Below are 25,314 nucleotides of genomic sequence, written 5' to 3' on the forward strand. Positions count from 1 at the left end.
GGCTTATCTACATAGACTTAAAACAAAAAACAATCAAGGGGCGTAAAATCCCATGATTCCTTTATGGCATTTGGCTGTTCATCATCATCCGTTTAGCCAGAAATGAGCCTCATCGCTGAAAATAATTTTCGCAGTGCAAGAATTTTCATAATAAATTTCAATAATTTGAAATCGTTGCTCGTTTGTAAGACATTCCACGAAGAAATGGCAGAGAGTACTGAAAACTTCTCATTTCGAAAGATGACTTTTGGATGCCAGTACCAACAAGTGCTGCCGGAATAGAAAACTTAAAAAATTACCCTATATATGCAAATTTCTTTCGGAAGGAGTGTTTTTTAATGTTTAAGTGTATCAAAATTTGCATTTTATTTTAACTCCTAACAACAACTTTGTCTATCTTCTAAGTTAATAGGACTCTTTTTTTTTGTAAATTTGTACATCAAAGTCGTAAACCCAGTCTTATCGCACTTTTGTTTTCAATTTACAGTTATTAGCGAAGATCCCGAATTCACAGATGTCATCGAGAATATCACTGTACCCGCGGGGCGTAACGTAAAACTTGCTTGTTCAGTCAAGAACCTTGGCTCTTATAAGGTAAGTAGAATCAAATGCTTTTGTCTTCGGCCTAATCTGTACTATTTAGTAAGAGTTATATGATAATATTGGCCAGATATGGTTAACTCAATTTCAAGTGATAGCAGATATTAACGCTGAAACTAACAACATCTGTTTGAAAGTAACCAGCCAGGCTTGCCTCAAAGCAAATATGTGGGTCTGGTGGGTGTGCCACACGTTCGATGACTTGGTAAACGGTTATTAGTGGTTACCTTTGGAGCTTATCTGGGGCCATCGAGAAGAAAAAGTAGATGCGGATCTGTGCTGATTTTTTATTTAAATTATCCAATATATGAAAAACATTTTTTAAGAAATTTTATTTTAAGAAAGCAAGGAAGAAGTTCCAGCTTAAATGAATAAACTTATTATTTTCAAATTTGATTTTTAATGAAACTTGTCGAAAAAGTTACTATAAATTTATAATATTTTCGAAAAAGTGTTGTTCATAAATCAGCATTCCTTAAAAAAATAAAACAGCTTTTAAGGATTAGCTTCTTTAAATATGAAAATATTATTACTATTCGAACATTTTTTGGAATATCGATAGGTATTGGCAAAATTCAAATTTTAACGTGCCCGAGTTAGGCAACTTTTGCTGGTTAGAGTGGAATCGCACTCTGAATCACAATCCTATGGTTCCCATGATCGCAGTGAAGATATCAACAGACAGATCTATTTAGATATTAATTTTGTACTTAATGGGGTTGTTATATTTTTTTTCACTTTTAGGTAAAAGATTTCAGGTCAGTTTTTCAACATTCCATAAGTTTTTACTAATAATTGTTATTAAGCATTGAAATTTATCATGTTTGTGAATGGATAAAGAATTGGTAATTAATCCCAATATATCAGAGCTTGCTTCTATAACTATTCTAGTTGAGGTGATAAACGCAAAAAAGTGATTTGAATTGTGATAACCACAAGATGAATGGAACAATAGTCTGAGATAACAATTCAACAGTAAATTTGTCAATGCGTATGTTATCCCTTTTTTTATCAACAATATCTTTCATATTTCCTTCCGTTTTGCTTAAAGCTTGCTTTTTTTGACCTGAATATGCAATATTTTCTAACTATGCAACTTAAAATTGACTGATTGAACGGAGTACATCTTTTAACAAGCAGGATCGCAGAGAATAGTAGAGCTAAATCTTAGATATAAGCCAATTTTAAATGATAACAGATATTAACGCCGAAACTAACATCTGTTTGAAGAGCCATATAATTATGTTTAATGAATGCTGGTGACAACACAAAACGTAATTTTTATAGTAAATTGTAAAAAAACGTTTAACTAAAAAAAGTTTTGTTTAATTAGCAATTGACAAGAAATAAGATTTTCCTAATATACGAGTAATGGGTACTTTTCGACAATACTACGAATATACTAGCCCTTGCGTTATTTAACCTCATTAAACCGATTTGGCTGATTGATTGTACCAAATTTGTTATATTCCCAAGTTATCTTAATCCATTTATTGCCAATGGTGAGGTGGAGGATCCTTTCTTTCACAAAGTCCGACAAATACGCAATGAAAGTGTGGTTATGAGAATACGGGGTAAATTTAAATGGTTAGAAATATTCGTGCCAATTTTATTGTTATTATAGTGTATATCAAATATTTTCTTGCAACTAAACATCTTTAACTTCTTGGCATCTAAATTAATTTTTAATCTTGCGTTGACCCAACACGCTAAAAATTTCATTTCACATGACTTAAACCTCTGCGATTGCCGTCGTCCGAAGAATCGTAAAAATATATATGAACCTTATGTCCCAACGAATATTATTTACCATCCGCACACATATCCACCTCTACTTTTTCTTCTCAATGCCCATATTTGCTTTGAGGCAAGCCTACCAGGTTAATTTGATTGATTTTAAATTCAAAACAAAGCAAAACAGCAATAAACACTTAATGGATACCAAAAACTATTTTAGTAATGAGAATTTCTAAGTATTTCGTTTTTTTTAACAAGTAGCTAGACAAGAAGTAAGCGCTATTGTTGAATGCCGCGACTATAAAATACCGTACTGCAGAGCATTAAATAACATAAGTGCAAAAAAGCGTGCACATATTTATTTTCTTTTTTATGTTCTCGAGTTTGACATAGTCTTCTAAGGCTTATGCGGGCAAAATAAAATAAATAAAATAACTTCCTTTTAGGTTTGTATTCAACATTTATTGAAGTGCTTTGGGATATACAATGTTTCTTATTTTTGCATCAGGTTCGTAAACAAATAAATCAGAAGATTTTCCGACGCGCGAGCACGCCACATAGATCTGCCCATGTGAGAAGCATGGAATCTCCAAATTTAGTCCACATTGTCATTGTGCTTTATTGATTGTTATTGGGTAGGCAAGTCGCACCGGGAACTGCAAACGTCTGAATTCAAATGGCATATCCGTTGGAATCATTGGGATACGTGGCAACGTATTCACCCTTAACTTTAACCCTGTGGCGCTGGGAGCAGTACTGCTACAATTAATGGAATGAAGGGAGCCCTAGATCATTTCTTTTGACAGCCGGAGTTTGTCTGATATGGAGAAGCGGTTCTCACAAACTGAAAAAGAAAGCTTGGCACTAGTATTGGCGGTAAAAAATGTTATTACTATTTAGCCAGCATAGAGGTTGAGTTGATTACCGACCACATCTCCGACACCTTGTCTCAAAGGATTTCGAGTCAAGAGCCGAATATATTATTTAACGTGTACTGGAGAGCCTTTTAATCTCTCAACCAAACCGTCCAGATCCGATGAGTAGAACACCATTTCCAACAGGTCTGTGGATATGCATGGCTTCTGATTTGTTGGATTCCTGCGCCTATATCTTATCGATACAATGAAAGAAATTTTCTGAAGACTTTCTAAAATACAATGGCGGACAGTATATCAGCAGTGAGTTAAAAGAATATTGCAAGGTTAGATATGGCAGACTTTTAACAAGGAATATTCGCCACTTAAAACAGATACCACTAAGAAGCTCGTCGATCAATGGCTTCGATCCTGGTTCCTTTCCGCAGGTACATGTGACTCCACCAGAAGAATTGAGAGACACGGAACGAAAGGAACACTAGCCATAACAGATAGCCGAGATGGAACTATCAAGTTTGGACCGAGGATTAAAATAAAAGCTGGTGAAGGAGGGATGTGGGAACCAGCTGCTAAGAGCGAAACAGATAACAGCAGCAGCGACGTTAGAGGCGACGTCAATGTTGATTCTTTGGCACAACTCATTGAAATATTTAGTATAGTACGGACCAGCAATGCAGATTCGCGAATAAGGTTTAAGTTAGTGAACGAAGTTAATAGTGTTTTCTCTGGATGTAACTTGTGGGTTAATACAAGTTTTATATTGTTTGCAGACGTTCAGTTTAGGGTTTGTGAAGGCAGGTAGAGTCCGAATTCGGCTCGGATACTAAGTAGTCTGTTGTCGTTGGTCAGAACTTTTCCATAAATATAGCAAATTGGATTGTTGTTGCCAATTATTAGATGCTCGCCGGATGACTGTAATGGCAGTACTGTTGTCTGCCGATCTCAGTTCGGAGAGGTATTTGTGCATGTACTATTACACCTAAGGTATCTATGGATAAATGTGTTCAATTCCTCCAGCTTTTGGTTATCGAGGTGATTTGCTTGTGTATGCCTTTACTGTTGATAAAAGTAAACAGGAAAGTAGGTGAGAGGTCCTTGTTTTGGGCTGCCAGGACCGCGTCTTTGTGCCCACGTATGCCCGATGGCTAGAGACCCAAAACAATTTTATGTTTATAGAATTCAGTTTTGTTCTTTTGTATCTGCCGTGTGGTTGGATCACGACGTTCAAGGTTTTTGATTGCCAGAAGAGACGACAGGAAGAATACAAGAGCGGAAGTTGAATTATATTAGGGCGAGATTATAGCTGGTTTTATTTGTATCACCAGGAAGCTTTGGCTTTGTGTGGTACCCTTAAGTTTGGGGAATACTGCCATTTGCTTCGGATCAGATGCATTTTTGATTTGAGCGTTTTGAGTGTTAGTGCAGTTTGATTTCCACTTAAATTGGATATTAGCACATTCTCTCCCTAATAAAGCTTTTGGACAGATGAAGTTTCTTGCAGGCATAAGACAAGCGGATAAGGAGAGGGGTGCTTCTCTGCGCAGTTTTCGCACCATGTTCTTGTGCATGCTGTTAGTAAGTAAGAAAAGTTACAACTACCGCCCATGGCAGTGCTCTTGCAGTGTTTGGCAGTATGTCCAAGTTTTTTACATCTCATCGGATCAACAACTGGACGTTTCAGTTTACGTAGGAGCTTACACCAAGATCTCACCTCTGGCCTTGGAGACCCCGTCAGTTTTTCGGGTAAGCTTAAATATGTCGGGGGCGTTTTGGGATTTCATTTTGGCTTATATAGATAGACTGTCCCCTTAAGAAAGTTGAGTGATACGTTTGCTTGCCACCTTAGGGTGGAGACGTAGCTGATTTCTTTGCATATTATGTTAAGCGCACGATGAACAGTAAAACAGGAAAGTCGGAGAATGATTTTTAGTTTTTTATAGTTTTTTGCACAGTTTCCGGCAATTTGGGAATTTCATCTGTGAACTTTTTTAAAGTTTTCTTTTTTTCATTTTTGGGACTTTGCACTGTGGAGCAAAGCGACTGTCCCCAAGATTAGGAGGCCGGGACCAAGGAAACTTATTTTTTCGGTCTTATTTGGTAGAATTCCGAAAATCTCAAGGGATAACAGATGTCGATGTCAACCAAGAACTGTGTCAGTTACCTTTACAAAGATCTGTACTCATCCAAACGCCTGTACTTACATTTAATTGAAACTGTCATGCTATTTTTCCCATATATGTAGCATGTAGAAGAAATAAACTATAATAGAGAACACATTTTTTTGTAGAATTAGGACTTACATAAATAAAGAATCAAAATCATAATTAAATTAAATTTAAGAGTGGTCTCGCCAGCTTTTATATCTTCATACATATCTGGCTCTAAACACGAAAGCTAATTACACAATTTGGTTTTCTAGGTGGCGTGGATGCACTTCGAGCAGTCGGCCATTCTAACAGTTCACAACCACGTGATAACGCGTAATCCGAGAATAAGTGTCACCCACGATAAGCACGACAAGCATCGGACTTGGTTCTTGCATATCAACCATGTTCAGGAGGAGGACAGGGGACGATATATGTGCCAAATTAATACGGTTACTGCCAAGACCCAATACGGATTTGTTAAAGTAGTTGGTAAGTCTTAGATTGACATTAAAAAACACCTTCCATTGAACCTTCCATCTTCATTATATTTAATAACATAGTTTTCCAGCGTCCCCATTTAAATTTGTCATGATACATTGATGACTATGTCAAGGGTTTCTATACAAAGAATGTGCGATACATTACTACACGCAAATGTTGATTGTAAAATCTAAAAAATAAAACTATGCTGAGATTTTAAATTTTTATACCCATTACTCGTGGAGTTAATGTACCCTTATATTCTTTGAAAAGTATATATTATATAATATTAAAAAAAAAAGTATATATTATATATATTAAGTATGTAAAAGTAGTCAAAGTCCGTACGTATGAACCCTAAGATCTCAGAAACTATAAGAGATTCAAAGTTGAGATTTAGCAAGCAGATTCTTAAGTTCCCCACGCAGCGCCGCGCCCATCGCTGACATCCCAGGAACTGATAGAGCTAGGAAAGTTGGGCTTAAAAGAGTTTAATTAAATTTATCCGGTGACTCTTACGCCCACCAAGCTCGAAAGCCGGTTTTCGTTTTTGTAGAAAGGCTGTTATTTCGGTAACTATAAGTGACAGAAAGTTAGGATTAAGCATGTAGTTGAGGTGTTAATCCGATGCGTATTTCAGTTCCCATCTAGCCACGACCGCTCTAACGGAACAGCAAAAACGATAAAACCTCGGAGCTAGAAATTTCTTGAGATGCCAGCGGAACTCGAAGTGCTGTTTTTATCCGGCCACGCCTACTATAAGAGTTAGAAAGGCATAAAGTATTTATAGTCTTGATATGTCAGCGCGTCCCAAGGTGGCACCATAATCTGGCCACGCACACTCTTAAGTCCCCAACAGTTAAGAAGAGCAAAAAAGTTAGGCATATGTCACTGCAGCTGCAGATTTATTGAAATGGAACTATTTTTCGCCTCACATGGACAGTGACTTCACCATCGCTTAGTAAACATGCTTTTCTGACAAAATGTGGCGCTTTGTCCATTTCCACTAGAAAAATAAATATTTTAAAATTGAGAAAACAGTAACGGGTACGGTTGGGGCTCTCGACTATAGCTTGGCTTCTAGTTTGTAGTCAAAACCGTGAACAACTATAACTAACTAGTTACAAGTTAAGAAATCAAAAAATATTCCTTTTCCCAAAAGGAATGTTAAGTATTAATCTATTCAAAAGTGAGAGTCTGTATCCCATTTAACGAAAGTGAGCTGAAAAGTAGTATCCACCAGTGGGGAATTACTGCCCGCACGCAAAATAAACAGTTGATAGCCTCCAGGTCAAACCCTGAAGTCTTCTTCTCGACTGCAGCCAGATCCTTGCTAGGACCCATAAACTCTGCCTAAAAATGTTACATACGGAAGTGCTTTAAAATCAGGACTGTCTACCCCAGCCTCAAAAAGCTCATTGCCGCAATCAGCATACCAAGAACCGAACACGGCTCAGCAGCATCAACCGCCAGAGCAGCAAAAAGTAACTTTGAAGCTATGATATGCAGTCAACAACAAAGCCTTATGGAGGTTATGTCGTTTATGCGTACAACAATGCAAGATCTGATGCGAAACCAAAATCTATTAATACAAATGCTGGTTTCACAACAATCCAAATAATGACTTCCCTACGAATATCTACGTGGAACGCTAACGGCGTTTCGCAGCATAAACTCGAGTTAGCTCAATTCCTACTAGACAATCAAATCGACGTAATGCTGCTTTCAGAAACACAACTTACAAACAGATACAATTTTCAATTGCGAGGATATTCATTCTATGGAACAAACCATCCAGATGGTAAGGCGGGACTGGAATTTTAATCAGGAGCCGTATTAAGCACCATTATCAAACGAAATTTGCTAAAAACTACCTACAGGCCACATCCATAAATATACACCTAAATACTGGCAAGAAATTAACGCTAGCCGCCGTATGCTGCCCCTCACGCTTCACCATAGCCGAAGATGAGTTTATGCAGTTTTTCAACTCACTCGGAGACCACTTCATAGCAGCAGGAGACTACAATGCCAAGCACACACATTGGGGATCTCGTCTCGTGACTCCAAAAGGAAAGCAGCTCTATAATGCAATTATCAAAGCCAAGAACAAGCTCGACTATGTTTCTTCTGGCACACCAACATACTGGCCGGCAGACCCAAAGAAACTTCCACATTTAATAGACCTGGCGATTACCAAAAACATTCCTAAAAATATGATAAGCGCCGAATGCCTTTCGGATCTTTCATCTGATCACTCGCCTGTCCTTTTTATTCTACTCCGACATCCAGGAACATGAGATCATCCATTAAAACTGACCTCACATAAAACCAATTGGGTTAAGTACAGGAAGTATATTAGCTCACACATTGAGCTAAGTCCTCACCTCAGCGATGAAGCCAACGTAGAAAGTTTTGTTAATTCACTGGAATCTGTACTCGTCTCTGCAACTCGAGTTTCAACACCTCATACTATAAACACACAATGCAATCAAAAGAAGTCAAATCTACAAATCGAACAGCTCGTCCTCAAAAAGCGACGCTTACGTCGAGCATGGCAATTTCACAGATCGCCATCTGCTAAGCAAAGCTTAAATCATGCCTCACGTCAACTTGCTCAAGCTCTACAGCAAGAAGAAACTTATGTCCACCGCCGCTACATTGAGCAATTGTCAACTAATAGTGCAAAACACTCACTATGTAGAGCTCACCCAACTCTGAGCTTACCGAAAGAAACCGTGATGCCTATTAGAAATTCCACAGGCGGCTGGGCGCGCAGTGACGAGACAGAGCCAGCACGTTTGGCAACCACCTTAAAAATGTCTTCCAACCAAATCCTGCCACTAATGCGTTTACTTTGCCGACTCTATCATATGAGCCCCAGCCTCAACATGAGCCAATTGAGTTTCACCCAAACGAAATCGTAAGCATCATCAAAAGACAACTGAATCCGAAAAAATCCCCGGGCTGCGACCTCATAAGTCAAAAAATGATCATTGATACTGCGCCGTTTGCACTCTCACCCAGCTCTTTAATGCCACCGCAAAACTTGGCCACTTTCCAGTGAGATGGAAAAAGTCAATTATAATAATGATAGCAAAGCCGGGGAAAGAGCACACTATCCCCACGTCATATATACCGACAAGCCTACTCTTTTGCCTATCTAAACTCTTTGAAAAATGCCTAATTACTCGGATAAACACATACCTGAGAATCCAGGAAGGAATGCCGTCACACCAATTTGAGTTTCTTGAAAAGCATGGAACAATTGAGCTGGTCAACCGGATAACATGAGAAATTCGAAACGCCTTCGAAAAACGAGAGTACTGTACTGCCATATTTTATGATGTCTCTCAAGCATTTGATAGAGTCTGGCTAGAATGTCTAATGTACAAGATCAAGACAATGCTCCCCTTCAGCACCCACAAGATTTTAGAGTCTTACCATCACGACAGAAAATTTGTTGTAAGATGCAACACTGCTATATCTGATGATTACACTGTATGTCCTCTACACAGTAGACATCCCGACAAGCACACGTCTAACAACATTTATATTTGCCAATGACACAGATATTCTTAGCCGCTCTAAATGCCCGATTCAAGCAACTGAGCAGCAAGCTCGTCATATGGTCGATGTTGTAAAATGGCTATCAGATTGGTGAATTAAAGTGAACGAACTAAAATGCAAACACGTTACGTTCACTCTGAACAGGCAAAACTGCCCGCCGATTACGTTAAACAACACTTTACTCCCACAAGCAAACGAAGTAACATACCTAGGAGTACATCTCGACAGAAGACTCACATGGCTCCGGCACATTGAAGCCAAGAGAACACACCTAAAGCTAAAAGCCAGCAGCCTTCATTCGCTTATGAACGCCCGGTCACCTCTTAGCCTTGAATATAAAATCATGTTGTACAACTCGGTACTAAAACCTATATGGATGTACGGCTCCCAGTTATGGGGGAACGCCAGCAATAGCAACATTGACATTGTTCAGAGAGTTCAGTCGAAGATCCTGAGAACAATCACCGGGGCACCGTGATACGTTCGCAACGAAAACATACACCGCGACTTAAACATTCTACCAGTAAAAGAAGTGATCGCAGAAGAAAAGGCCCCCTAACCACCTATCGGGAGGTCTAACAAGGTTGAACAACGAATCACGCCTTCGTCGCAATAACCTACCCACCCAGCGACCGACCTGAGGGACACGCAACCAGAATGCAGTCTTACTATACTGTTAGTTAAATTTTAATGTTAAGATTCCTCAACTTATTGTTAGTCTCAAAAATAAGAGTAGATTCAATAAATAAAAGCAAAGCTATATAAAAAAAAAATTCAAGTTCACAATTAAACATCCACGTCGGTTAAAATTACGCAGTATCCAAAAGCTACCAGAAGCCCAACAGTAAAAACTAAATACATGACGCCAAAGAGGGAAGTTGCTGAGCGAACCGAATCGGCTATAGAGGTATATAATGTTCAAAGTTAAAAGTTAATCTGTGGCGTGTTTCTGAATCATTTCGGCCCATCTTTCAACTTTTTGCATTCGTGTAAAATCGGTAAATAGTGGGCATTCTAGCCAATAAGTTAACACGAATAAAGTTAGCATGCAAGTTATGTGACACATTACTTAGGGGCCCATCTTTTTAGTCGGACGTAAAGTAAAATGATCCTAAAATCGAAGAATAAATTGTTATATTATTTATAATTCCTAGGAATTAAAAGTGCTTATGACACACAATTGGCGACGTTTCCGGTGTGGAAGCAACAATGTTACGCAGAGAGCCCACGCTGGCCCCTGGATCTTTTCTACCAGTAGAGAGTTCAATTCAGCAGCTACGGTGGTTAAGCCCGTGGACAGACTATCCCAAGAACAATTGACAGCGAGAGCCATAGCGCTGGCCCTTCTTCATCGCAAGTATGAAAAGATGACAAAGCTATTCGGATTTACGATAGAAGGACCAGCCAAGGGCGTAGTTCAAAGTCTAATGCTGCATGCGGAAAGTGTTTTGCAGATTATTACCATGCTTCGAATGCGATTTTGGCGACCCGAAATTTTCATTGACTTTTTAGTGACAAAGACTAAACAGTTTCCGCAAGTGAAGGAGGATAAACTTGAAGCGTAGGTGAGGACTTCTCTTTGGAGATACAAAATGCTTGCGCTACGATGAAAGCCTCCAAGTCTGACCAGTACTTAAATAACCTGGTGCCATCTATGGTGCAGACGTTTTGGGGTATGCAAAAAACCTCTCTAACGGTCTGTACTTGGGCGAAGCTATCGAAGGTGGCATAGGAGCGAGCCACGTGATAGTTCCAAGCTCATCGTCAAGGACGAAGGGAAGAAGGATTGAAAATCTTTATGTGTACACTGTGTGCCAAGCATGCCGGCTGTGCATACGCAATTGCATAACCTTGCAGGAGTGTCCAGCATTCCTGGAGATGACGATTCGCGATCGCTGGAATGCTACTAGAAGGTAGAGTCTGCGCTTGAAATGTTTCCAGAGCCATAATGTAGACAGGTGCGGCGTTACCAATCCTTGCGGAATATACGGCTGCCCAGAAGGTCAACATACCCTGTCACATCAAGGCAGCAGGGATCCCGTCCAATCTAGTGTCATCCACATCGACAACAGAGTGTGGAACTGCAAATCAGGGTATTGCCAGTGACTTTGTATGCGAATGGTAGACAAGTACGAGTGGTGACGGTCCTGCTTTGGGTGGCCGGGACATTTCCACGGCTGCCAGCAGTTCGTTTAAAAATTTATTTGAGTCAGTTTTGCTTGCTGAAAAGAAGAGTCCAACCCACAGTATGGCGTGGGCTACTGCAGTAAAGAATAGGTTCTAGTTTTATTTGGACATATAGGGTTACAGAGTTTGAGATTGATGTGGCGACGCTCTCCTTCAGTGATCCAGGTCGGGTGACAATCCTCACAGTTGGCGGAGACGATTCCTCACCGGTGTGGACGAGCTCTCTTAGCTGATGGTGTGGTGGGACCGAGATGAATAAGGTCCCGAGGTCTATTGAGTTAGGGATGAGTCGAGCTCCCCAGCTACGCTAGCTAAGAGGTAAGAAGAGGTTCCGTGGATCTACTCAGAGAGGTCCGGAGACCTGCTAGTTAAGAGATGAGTAAATATTCGTAGATCGAATAAATAAGAGATATATAGAGATCCGTAGATCTTCTACGTGAGAGAGTGTGGAGATCCGTAGGCCTTCAACGTGAGAAAGTGCAGAGACCGGTACATCTTCTCCGTGAGAGCATCGGCTGGTACCGATAAACGTCGTTCCGCGGAAGATTTATTAGATTCAGCTCTAGGCTGAGTCTTGCCAAAAGTGACGATTGCTGTTCCTCATATAAGGTGATTACATCTCGCGTAAGTTGATCTTTCCTGATCACGGTTGACCGGTCCTCCTTATACACCCCTTCGGCTAGAGTCAATGTGACTCGTAAATCCCTGGGTTGTGTGGCCGTTCATCGTAGCTAAGGCGCGGCCCCGCTTTTGAATTTAAAAATATAGCTGTCTCCACTGTTCTCCTTTTATTCTCTTCCTAAGGTAATCCTATTCCTATGAATTAACTAATCGTATTGCTTCAGCTGCTTATATCTACAAAAATCCTTATTATGCTCCTTTCAGGCATTATACACGTATGCATTCATCGACGACGGCTTATCTCTAACCTTCGCCTCGATGTTCCATTGCTAGATGACCTCGGAGAGAACGGAAAACCGCAGTCCTTATATATGCAGTGGACTGCTGGAATGCACTGTTATAAGGATACCTCGGTCAGACTAGATTTACAGATTTCCGGCATTTACCAAACGAAGCTATACGATCTTCGAGACGTTCACTAGGTCAAGTCAATTGATCTTCCGTCGCAATCGTTGAATGTAGCCAGTCATCTTCGGCACTTACTACTATCCGGATACGACTCAGCGCAACCTAGGCTTTTGATAAGTCTCAATACCTTGAAGCTAGGGCGTGTAATTTCTATCACTTAAAGTTACCGAGATATCAGCTTTTCTACAAAAAGCGAAAACGGTCTTTCGAGCTTCCTGGGCGTAAGAGTGGGTGTGGCCGGATGGCAGTCACCATAAGATGCGATGGCATCTCAAGAGTATACGTACTTAATCCTAACTTTGCAGCTCCAATAGATTTCAGATATTTTAATTTTTTCGAGATTTGTGGGAGTTGGCATAGGCGTGGCAGGCTGCTGAAATAAACATGCGCACCGTAGGGACCTCAAGAATCTGCCTGCTTAGTCTCAACTCTATATCCTTTCAGTTGCTGAGATCTCAGCGTTTATACCGACAGACAGACGGACATGCTTTATAGGGTTACAGGGTATGTAACATAATTTTCAACAAATCTAATATACCCCTTTGCTCTACGAGTAACGGGTATAAATACCCTGTTCAGCGTTTTGGAGAGCGCTGGCAGTTGGTTGATTTGACGGTAGGAGGCGAAATTGGCATCAGATATCAAGACCACTTCCGCACGATTCCATGGTGCTGAAAAGTGACCCATTTGCATGTACCCATTGAAAAAAACGTGACGAGCTTCTTGCTGTAAGGTGGGAGAAGTTTTAATCCGATTGCGTTGATAGGATCATCGCGTGGTACCTTATTGTTGTCCATCATGTGTATCAGGTTGGTGGTCTCAAAGATCCATCCATGAGTCAGGTCTTTTTCTGTCCCTCTTTGTTTATTATTAGAAGAATACAAATGTTAAACGTTAACGTTGACTGCGACGAAAACCAAACCTCTAACGCCAAAAAAACGAGAAAAAACTAAAATGAAAAAATTTCGGGAACTATAAGAGGTAGAAAGTTAGGCTTAGGAATACGTATTTCTGAGATGCCACTGCAGCTCGGCCCTACCCTGTCAAAAATATGGCCATACATGATCATACTGTAATCTTGCCCGGTGTTTGAGAAGAGCTTTATGATCACACTTCAATCACACTGCTTATTATAGCGGTTGACCAGCTGAAAAGTCGCATTCATAAGAGAGAAACTACTACCCGCCAGTCCAGATCAAACCCTGAAGTCTTTTTCTCAACTGCAGCCAGGTCCCCACTAGGACCCACTCTTATCTCCCTATGAGACCATTTCATAGCAGCAAGAGACTACAATACCAAGCACACACACTAGGGATCTTGTCTCTGTAATCCAAAAGGAAAGCAGCTCAATAATACAATTATCAAAACCAAGAACAAGCATTGTTAATTCACTCGAGTCTGTATTCGTCTCTGCAGCTTCAGTTTCAACACCTCAAACTATAAATAAACAATGCAACCAAAAAAAGACAAATTTACAAATCGAACAGCTCGTCCTCGATAGCCATCTGCTAAGCAAAGCTTAAGACATGCCTCAGGTCAACTTTCTAAAGCAAGAAGAAGCATATGTCCACCGCCGCTGCATAGAGTAATTGTCAACTTCTAGTTCAAAACACTCACTATGAAGAGCTCACCCAACTGTGATCTTACCAAAAGAAACTGTGATGCGATTAAAAATCCCACAGGTGACACGGCGATGCAGACAGAGCCATCACGTTTGCCAACCACCTTAAAAATGTCTTCCTATTAAATCTTGCCACTAGTGCGTTTCCTTTGTCAACTTTAACATATCAGCCTGAGCTTCTATATAAGCCAATTATGAAATTGGAAAGAAACTCACCTAAAGCCAAAAGCCAGTAGCCGTCATTGGCTTATCAACGCTCAGTCTCCCATTAGCCTGCTGCATAACTCAGTAATAAAACCTATATGGATGTACGGTTCCCAGTTATGGTGGAATGCCAGCAATAGCAATATTGACGAGCTCAGTCGAAGATCTTGAAAACCATAACCAGGGCACCGAAAGGAAAACATACATCACGACTTAAACATTCTACCAGTTAAAGAACGTGAAACAGAAAGAAACCAAGCTATTTTTGTACCCTAACCACCTGGCGCGAGGTCAAGCAAGGTTCAGCAACCAATCACGTCTTCGTCTACCAGAATGCAGTGTTAATATACTGTTAGTTGAATTTTAATGTTAAGAGTCGTAAACTTATTGTAGTTTCTCAACAAAAGAAAGTTTATAATAAAAACAAGATTAAACGCTACGATTTTGTATCTCTTATAGTTTCTGAGATCTCAGCGTTCTTACGGACAGACGGACAGTCGGACAGACAGACAGACGGTCAGACGGTCAGACGGGCGGACAAACGGACATGGCTTAATCGACTTCGCTATTGATACTGATTAAGAATATATATACATTATAGGGTCAGAAACGCTTCCTTCTACCTGTTACATATTTTTAAACGAATCTAGTATACCCTTTTACTCTATGAGTAACGGGTATAACAAGAAGAACCGCTATAGTCGAGTGCCGGGACTATAAGATACCCGTTACTGTTTTACACAATTTTAAAATATTAATTTTGCTAGTGGAAATTTCCAAAGCGCCACCTATAGTCGGAGAAAGCATGTTGAGTAACTGATAGTGACGTCAGTGACCATGTCCGCCACAGTTTTCCGCGGTTTGTGGGCGTTAGAGTAGGCGTGGCCGAATGAAAACTCGTGCCAAGTTTCAGTGGCATCACTTAAACACGTATTCTTAAGCACAACTTTCTATCTCTTATAGTTTTCGAGATTTTTACTGTTTTGGTTTTTCGGGTTTTGTGGGCGTGACTGGATCGGAAAAAAACAATTTGCATTGGGGGCATCATAAAAACCGACATTCTTAATCCGAACGTTTTATCACGTATAGTTACTGAGATATCAGCTTTTCTACAAAATGGGTGTGGAGTGGGTGGGGAGTGGGTGTGGCCGTTTAACCACTACTATAAGATGCGCTGGCATCTTTATTATACATTCACTGAGATTTCAGGGAGTCTAGATTTTCGCGATTTGTGAGCATTACAGTGAGCGTGGCAGAATGTTGAAATAAACTTGCACTGCGTATGGGCCTCAAGAATCTTCATGCTTAATCTCAACTGTTATAGTTCCTGAGATCTCAGCGTTCATACGGACAGACAGACAGGCGGCGCATGGCTTAATTGACTTCGCTATTGATACTGATCAAGAATATATATACATTATAGGGTCGGAACGCTTCCTTTTACCTGTTACATATTTTTCAACGAGTCTAGTATACCCTTTTACTCTACGAGTAGCGGGTATAAAATGTCTACTCTAACGCTGACAAGCCGCTGATTTCTGTGGTGTCCATAATATTACAATGGAGGTGCAGGCTACAAGGCTTCACTTGATCAGTGACGCCATCATAGTTCTTAAACATGCTCTTCCTGACGAAAGGTTGTGCTGCGTTAATTTCTAGTAGCAAAATAGTTATTTTAAAATTGGATATGACAGTGCTGGGTATCTAATATTCGAGGCACTCAAATGGCGTTTCTTCTTGTTTTATTAAGAATGAATGCCTGAACCTGGATTCATCGCTCATAAGGCTTAATACTGTGCAATGAATTTATCTGAAGCATTTGTATATAAATTAGCTCATTGGAGTTAACGATGTACATCATCGATGCGATGAAACATCCATTTACAACAGTTATTTGAAGAGTATTCGAAATAGTACGAATATTTGTATTCAGTTGTCGTTTCCTTGGCAGCGATGTCTTCCAAGACGGTAAAATACTTTCTTACTTTTTAATTAAAGAAATATACTTCACGAAATACTCCTTCTTGATCTCCACAGTACCGCCCAATATTGACGATGCCCTTACCTCCAGTGACATCATAGTGCGTGAAGGCGATAACGTGACGTTGCGATGCAAGGCGAAAGGCAGCCCCGAACCAACCATTAAGTGGAAGCGAGATGACGGCAACAAAATAGTGATTAACAAGACACTCGAAGGTAAGTTCATTTCTGTTTTAGCCTCTTCTTCATGTACTTATTAAGATTCTGAATAGTGCAAGATTTTGAGACGCATTCCCTTGAGCTTGAGCGAATTTCACGTCTGCATATGGGCGCCTACCTTTGTATCGCGTCAAACGGAGTACCACCAAGCGTATCCAAGCGGATCAAAGTCAGCGTCGACTGTAAGTTGGTAAATAAACTAAATAACTTATGTTTTAATTGAATGACTTCCTTGGGTACATTCATACAGTTTCGCCAATGGTCTGGATACCTCATCAGCTGGTGGGCATACCAGTAGGTTTTAATATTTCCCTTGAGTGTTTTATCGAGGCGAACCCAACCTCACTTAACTATTGGACACGTGAAAACGATCAAATGATCACTGAGTCATCAAAGTATAGGTAAATGCAGGACAGACCTTAAATAACTGTTATATTTATTTTTTTATTTGCCATTTGCGAATATTTTGTTCTATCTCTTGCATAAATTGTAAGCTGTTGCAAGTGGTTTCCCTAAGATTTGCAAGTCGGCAAATTGAGAGTGGCGTTAATGTGTTCAAGATCGTGAATCTTGGCATTTAGACCGTCAATACGAACACGATTCGAGTTCAATTTTTCGATGGACTTGTGTGTGGAGTTAGATATCGTCACGTTTAATTCGCATCAGCTCCTCATACTGGGGGCGCAGATCCTGTGGCGACTGCTTTAACTTGCCATCTTTGCCATCTTGTTGTTGACAAATTTGCTGCTCTGGAGAATCGACTTTAGCCTTGGGCGGCAAGTCCTCCAAGGGCCTAAATTGATGGAGGGGATACTGGGGGTTCCAGACGCAATATCCGTACTCTAAGCTCGGACAAACGAGAGAGACAAAGATAGTTTTAGTAAAGTAAGGGACATTGAATTCTTTCGACCATCTTTTTATAAAACCTAGCACACCCCTGGCTTCATTACCCATGTAAGAAATTTTGTCGGAAAACTTAAGTTTGGCATCCAATAGGAAACGTAAGTCGACGACTATTTTAGTTTTATCAAGGGCTTCACCACATAGTAAGTGGTTATTAAGTTTGACATCATCTACGAACATTAAAATAAAAGAATTTTTAAAATCAAGTGGAAGGTTTTATGAATATTGTTAGAAACAGCGGACCTAAATGGACACCAGATGAAGCGTAAAGCAGACGCGGTGAAGATGCCTAGAAATACCACTTTTACTCAAAAAAGGTCGAGTGACGAGGTTCGACTGCGGAAAAAATAATAATATATGCGTACCAACTTTAAAAATTTCGGAGCTAAGAATGTTCGATATTAGCCATGTTGCAGTAAAAACAATAATTTCGGGTCCCCTTGTGTTTTGATAGGAAGGTGGAGGAAGGATATTAGTTTTTTGAAGGAGGTTGCTCAGTAACTTTAGTCACTGTAGTTGCACAGTGCCTTTAGTCATTGAAGTTTTATAACCCCAGGTCGATTTGAGAGAGTCTTGAGAGAGCGAGACCGTAACATCACCGAGATGGAGTTGCCAGGCCGTCAAGTGTAACCGGGAGAGAGGGTGAGAGTTGGACAGCGCGACACTTTGCTTAGAACTCTTGGCTTAGCTAAATAAAATTAATAACCTTAACAATATAAATTTTCCGATATATTCATATTTAAATTTGGTAATGCTAACCATTTTGACGTCGGCTTTAGTCCTGGATTGTATATAAGCCGATACGTCTGATTCAGACGTGTCATCTGAAAGCCGGGAAACGAATATAAGTTTCTCTCGTGGGATGACGTAGCAGGTTGTAATCCTGCACTACCAGTGCTTGCTGGTAGTGCGGTCATGGAATTCCCCTGCAGTGTATCTCGCGGGTTGTTGCTTATGGAAATTGGCTCTACAGGAGCCTATAAGCATAAAGTGGATATACATCCAACGATTTCATACACTCATGACCTGTAAATTCGGAAGCTGAATTTTTTGACATCACCACAGTCGTATACATACCCGTTCTAAATAGTTGCGGCGACACTTGAGTGTTCTGTTGGCATGTAGTTGGAGGAATAAGGTTACTGATGATTTTTACGCCTGGCAGACTTATTTAATTATTTTTTTTTTTAACTTTGCTATATATTTTGTCTATTTCATCTTTCCTGTGGATGTTTTGATTGCGAATATACCATGGTGCCCCAGTGATAATTCGGAGGGTTTTTGATTGGACGCGCTGTATATTGTCTATGTTCGTTTTCCAGACGCAGGGGTGAACGGGCGTTAAGAATCCAGTGGAGGCTGTTGGCTTTCAGTTTTAAATGTTCTTTTTTGCATTGGATGTATCTTCTCTAGGTTAGTCGTCTGTCAAGGTGGACGCCGAGGTACGTTACATCGTTAACTTGGGGAATCTGCGTGTTATACATTTTTGTTCATTTATGTTAATCCGCCAATCAGATAGCCAAACTATGAGGAGGTGATTTGCTAGCTGTGTGGTGGCTCGGCCTGGGCACCCCGAGTGACTTAGAATTGCGATGTCGTCAGCGAACGTAGATGTAAGACGAACAGAGTAGGCCCTATCGCGCTTCCTTGCGGGACTCCAGTTTTGATAATGTAGTCGCCGGATGTTGCTGTGTTGCACCTTACTGCGAAGGTTCTGTTGTATAGATACGACTCAAATAGCTTATGAGCGTCACTGCGTACTCAGCTGCCAAATGAATTTCTTATCGGGGTGACTTTTTCGATAGGGTAGCTCAGATTTGGATGAGCCCTCCACAGAGGATGTTTTGTACTGGTTGGCGAAAGTTTTTTAATATACCGCAGGTGTGCCTTTTCTGCTTCTTGCTTTAGACCTCGATTTAGTAGGCGAGTGGCTTTATTAAGACGTTGTTTTGATGACGGCGATCTGTTGGTTTGCCAGGCACATCGCAGGCTCCTCTTTTCTAGGACTAGCCGATCAATTTGCAGATTAGTTTTAAGGTGGTTGGTTTGCATCTCCCTACCTTGTGGTGTTGCGATAATGGCTGCCTCCACGAATACTTCTTCAGGAGCATCGGTAGAGCCGTCGATGTCCGCTGCGAGTTTAAATTGAGGGTTTAATTTGATGTGTGAGCTTACATACTTTTTGTATTTTAACCAGTTGGTTCTGTGCGACGTCAACCTGTGGGGGTCATCTGTAATTTTTGTGCTTTGAAGGAGAGTTATTTGCACTGGCGAATGGTCTGACGAAAGGTCCGAAAGTGCTCTGGCGCTTATTAAATTGCGTGGAATGTTGTTTGTCAACCCAAAGTCTATTAGGTCTGGAACTTTCCTGGCGTCTGTTAGCCAGTATGTGGGGCTGCCAGGAGAAACGTAGTCTAATTTGTTGTTCGGTTATATGATTGCATTATATAATTGCCTTCCTTTGGGAGTCACAAGGCGTGTGTGTGTTTGGCAAGCAGGATATAAAAGTCCATGAATTGTCCTTCAGAAATTATAATGCGAGGTGGGCAGTAGATAGCGGCTATATTGAGGGTCCGTTGCCTGACTGCACTTGAATAGACAAGGCTTGCAAATAATTAGTTGCAAAACTTCGGTGAAAGTGGTGCCTGATGCGTTCCCTGATTAGGATGCCGGCTCCGCCGTGGGCTTTACCATCTGGATGATCTGTGCAGTAGAGAGTGTATCCTCTTACTTGGAAGTTGTATTTGTTTAGCATAATGTCGATATGATTATCATTCAGAAACTGTGTTACTTCATGGTTATTCTAGATTTGCCATTGCGACTGAAGTTGGGTCTGTTGAGCGTTTCCTAGATTAGGCTGGAGTGGGTTTTCCGTCCCTGATCGAAGGGCATCGGCGTATGAGCAACCCTTCTGGGTATATATTTGACCCAGTGAGGATCTTACAGCCGTGTCGGAGAATACTTCCCGCGTCGTACGCGGGTAATTCTACACATTTTGTGTATTCTGATGACGCGTTGCTGTCTCTTTACGCATTTGGTCCTTTATCTTCTTGTAGATCGTGCAGCCTCTTTAGTTTGCCGTGTGGTTACCTTGGCAGTTGACGCATTTTTTTTTTTTTTGGGGTCTTCTTTGTTGGCAGGGCTGTTGGCCGAATTGTGGAAGTCTCCACAAGCTACACAGACGGTTTAAAGTGAACAGTAAGCCCTGGTGTGTCTATACTCCTGACAATTTGTGCATTGCACTGGGTAGTATTGCAGATTATAAATGGGATGCACTTCATTTTAATCATTTCATTTAATCGCGAAATAAGACAAGATAAGATGGAGATGAATGAACTTAAATATATTTAAAATGAGATGGAAAACTACACAGTTTCCTTCACGGTGCGGAAGACAAGCCAATGAAGTTTAAATTAAATCTAATACATAAATATTAAGTTCGAATTTAATTCGCGACTATTACAGCAAAGATAAACGACAGTAAAAAAACGCGTCCGTTCGGTTCGAAGAAGAAAAGTCTTTTATTTTTATTTCTACTCATTTTCGGAAAAATATGGCTTGGCTGAACATTTTTGGAGCCTACGCGCATTCTCTCTCTTCCCGATTTCTCTTAGTTTCTGCACCGACTTTGATTGTTCGTTATATGTACGTTGTTTATCGCCAACAAACTTCAAAGAATCATAAAGGGGTCTGACTGTGTCGATCAGGTATCTCAAGGCTGATAGCGGGACATTTTCAGCAGATTAAAAAGTTTCGATATATTCTTGAAGAAAATCAGCAATCATTACGGTACACCCGCTTCAGGATTTGGGATTTTGAATGCCCTGACTGTGCTTCAGGATTTATGATTTTGAATGCCCTGACTGTGCCCAAAGCGTCTCCAGCTACACAACATATTAAATGATTACTTTTTTCAATCTGTATGTATGACTTCGTATTCACCTGGTTGTTCAGTATCTGCTACACACGGAAAATGATACACTGTCAGAGATCTAAGGGCAATAAATATATAAGCGGAATCCCAAAGGCCCAAGAAAATAGCGCTAAGGCTAAGGCTTGGGAAAATAAGGGACAAGCGCGGCAAATGAGAGAGTTTTTCAGTGATTTTATTTAAAATTGGGGAATTGATTTGCGAATACGACAAGTATTTAATTTAAACGGTCCAAGTTATACACTTTTTTCTATTACATTCGAATGTATATACTATAGGTACACTTATATGTATATAAAAATGTATAAAAAAATAATAGTTGTTAGTGCATGAAATTGTTTGTTATAAAAATTATTTTTTTCTTTCACAAATGGAAAAGTTTGTAAGATGGATAATATCCAAGTTTTAACATTCTATACCTGGTTGGCCGATTCGATCCGATCAGTAACTTTTCTTTTTGGCTTCCTATGCCTTTTTCCCTTAGATGGATTGATAAAATATAGCGACGACGGCGCTGCTAAATATGTTGAACCGACTCGGAGGTATATACAATATGATTTTATATTGATTAACGGGAAAAGGGGTTATTTAATTGTCGGCTATCGAAAAACACGAAAAGGCACAGAAAGTGGTAGAGGTATGCAATTCGTTTAGTACCTGTTTTTAGTTTTCATATGACTTCCCTTACATGCTTCGACATTATGATGAGCGGCGAAAAAATCGCTGAGCGAATAAGCTTTATTAGGACCCGCTCCCAATTTTACAAGACAAAAAAATACAAAATCAAAAATGTAAACAAACAATAATAATAATATTAATAATAAAAATAATAATAATAATAATAAAATTAATAATATTAATAATAATTAAATTAAAAATAATAATAATAATATTAATAATAATTAAATTAATAATAATAATAATAAAAATTTGTTTTGGGGTGGAGGAGGGGGAATGCCTGACGCATCTTCCCGTTTGCCATCGCAAATAAGGTATGTGGGGCTTGCACCCAATAAACCCCCTCGCCTTTGGCCGTGTTTCAACCTCGGAACAGCTTTCGCATTACTTCGAGGTGGCGCCAGTTCAGTGCTATGTGCACTCTTTATTCTGCGTCCAGATTACCCAGTTGATAGGTTCAGATCAGGCTTCTTAGCTCTGAGGATGCTTCGCTGTCTATAATTTTCGTGACAATATTTTCTGTGCTTATTGCCCCAACAGCTTGTTCTAGGATATTGCGCGCAGGACAGAATTTTCTGCAGTGGAAGATGGTGTGCTCCACATTGTCGCTCTCCGCATCTCCATAAACACATCATGCGTCCGTTCTTTTCCCTATAGAGTGTAAAAAGCCAACAAAGTAGCCATGGCCTGTCAGCATCTGCGTAACGTGTAATCCACGTCTCCGTGTTTCCGTGCACACCATTTTACCAGGTTTGGTAACAGTCTAGCTGTCCATCTTCCTCTTTCCTCAGCTTTCCATCTTTTCTGCCATTGTTAGAGGATTTCTTCTCTAATTCGCTCGATTAACGTTCTCGCCGTCTCTCCTGTCCGTCTCCTCTCGTAGGTCTGTCTTCGCGCTTTGGCCAAGAGGTCGATTGGTATCGCGCCTGCTATTACTAGTGCAGCAGGTCCGGATACCGTTATATACGCGTTCGCGATTCTTAGAGCCATGGTTCTTTGCACGCTCAGGGTTCCTGCCCAGACCTCACATCCGTACGGCATGATTGCGCGGTTTATCTCCATTAACAGTTTCCGCCTTGATTGTAAGGGGCCGCCCACGTTTGCCATGAGTCTGCTAAGCGCCTTTGTAGTCTCGGGCGCCCGCTTTCTCGTCTCTTGCATGTGTGCACTGAATGTCATTTTTGAGTCCAGTCTAGCTCCTAGGTACTTTATACCCTCGGAGGTATTATGTATCTGCGTCCTTATTATGTTTTCCCCTATTCCCATGTTTTCTATTTCTAGAGGGATCCTGGTTTCTGCTGGCTAGCAGTAGCTCGGTTTTTTCATCCGCCAGTTTCAGATCATGTGAGTTCAGCCAGCTTTTTACTCGTATCATTTCTTGCGTTAACTTTCGCAGTGCATGCTCGGTGTTTCGAGCTTTTATGACTGCGACTATGTCATCTGCGTACCCCACAATAGTCGTGTCTTCAGGCATATCTAGGTGAAAAATTTCATCGTAGCTGATGTTCTATAGATCTAGTCCAAGTATTGATCCTTGTGGCGCTCCTAAAGCTATCTCTATACATTTCTCTCCTGCTTTTGTTTGATATAGTATTCGTCGGTTGTCAAGATAGTTCTGCATTATCCGCATTAGGTATCCTGAGATTTGGAATCCTCGTTTTAGAGCATCCATTATGTTGTCCCATTTAACACTGTTAAATGCGTTTTTAACATAAAGTGTTGCTAGAAGAACTACCGGTCTCGGGAAGTGGTTGCCTTGTTGGCTTCTGAGTGCTTTGTTAACGACTTCTTGGATTGCTCCAATGGTCGACCTGCCTGGTCTAAAACCATACTGCATCGGGGAAAGGCTCCCACCTCTTTCGATCGCTGCTGCTAGTCGTGGCTTGATCAGTTTCTCTAAAAGTTTCCGGTTGTGTTAAGCATGCCTAGTGGTCGATAAGCTGATGGGGTTAGGGGTCTTTATTACCCTTGCTTATCAGATCCAATCGTTGGAGTTTTCATGTGTCTGGAAATTTCCCGCTGGTAATGCACCAGTTATACATATCCAACAGGATTTGAGGCCTATTCTCAGCGATCACTCTTAGGACCTCTGCTGGGATGTTGTCGGGCCCTTTGGCATTTTCCCTTTTTAAGGATTTTGCCGCTTTCAGTAGCTCGTCCACTGTGAAGAGCTCGATGTGTTCTTCTGCTATTGGTTGAGTAGTTCTCGCTTTGCTATTTGTGTGTAAGGGGAATAATGTTTTATCTATATGGTCCATTTCCTCTTCTTGTTTATCACGATTTTATACCCCAGCCCCCATGGGTGACGGCTCTGTCTTGCGTTAATTTCTTGTATCAGCTTTGCTTTGTCTAGTCAATTAACGTTCCATTCTTTTCTCGTTGGTGCTACTCTCGGCTATCCTGAATCTTCATTCGCCCCTGAATGAACCCCATTTTTTCATGTATTCGGCTGCTGTCGCAGTAATGTTTGGTCCCTCCTGATTACCTTCTTTCTTTACTTTACAACGCCCGTGATTAAGTTTTTTAGTTACTTTGTAAGGGGCGAAAAATTTTGGACGAAGTTTCATTCCAGTTACATACTGTGTTCTTTTTATGCCAACTAATTCTTCTACGGCATATTCAGTTTCTAAGTTTTTATAAACGGATTGCATGTGACGGACGCTTATTAAAAGGTTTGTGGCCAAATGTGTTCTTCTGGAACTTTCCGGGGGCGTGGCTTTTTGCAGTGCGTCTTTTCATTAATCTGTGCTTCAGCAGAGAGTTGGGCTCGATAAAAATAGGTACGCGGTTGACGATAGTTTCGTTGGCCAAGAATGATTTACAGAAGCCTTCATCGGTTGTGAACTTTATTACGGCCTTAATGCCCAACATCTGAATGCTCTCGATTTCGCCGCTCTTGGTAAACAATTGTATTCATTTGGTAAGTTCGCGGCATAGACGCTGATTTTTTGGCGTTCCTATGGGAATCCTACCAACGGACTCTTTAGGAATTCCGCTCTTTTCTTTTAATCCTTCAGAGTTGGATTCCTCGGGTATCTTATATTCCTTGCCTTTCTTCGTCATCATCTTCCTCTTCGTCACTATTCTCATCTT

General features: G+C 40.6%; 1 protein-coding gene across 2 annotated transcripts in view; it reads left to right on the forward strand.

The window, feature by feature from the left end:
• LOC108113457 (MAM domain-containing glycosylphosphatidylinositol anchor protein 1) overlaps positions 1-25,314 on the forward strand; it is a 66,299-nt gene that overhangs the window by 32,077 nt on the left and 8,908 nt on the right. Inside the window, exons 3-7 of one of the 2 annotated variants that reach the window (XM_017224037.2) lie at positions 488-594; positions 5,632-5,848; positions 16,548-16,706; positions 16,763-16,891; positions 16,960-17,110. In XM_017224037.2, coding sequence (XP_017079526.1) covers positions 488-594; positions 5,632-5,848; positions 16,548-16,706; positions 16,763-16,891; positions 16,960-17,110 — 763 coding nt within the window. Of the gene's footprint in view, positions 1-487; positions 595-5,631; positions 5,849-16,547; positions 16,707-16,762; positions 16,900-16,959; positions 17,111-25,314 lie in introns of those variants that run through there. The other variant, XM_017224038.1, reaches the window with a different exon arrangement.

Source organism: Drosophila eugracilis, unplaced genomic scaffold (assembly GCF_018153835.1).
Source record: "Drosophila eugracilis isolate 14026-0451.02 unplaced genomic scaffold, ASM1815383v1 contig_1828, whole genome shotgun sequence".
NCBI lineage: Eukaryota > Metazoa > Arthropoda > Insecta > Diptera > Drosophilidae > Drosophila > Drosophila eugracilis.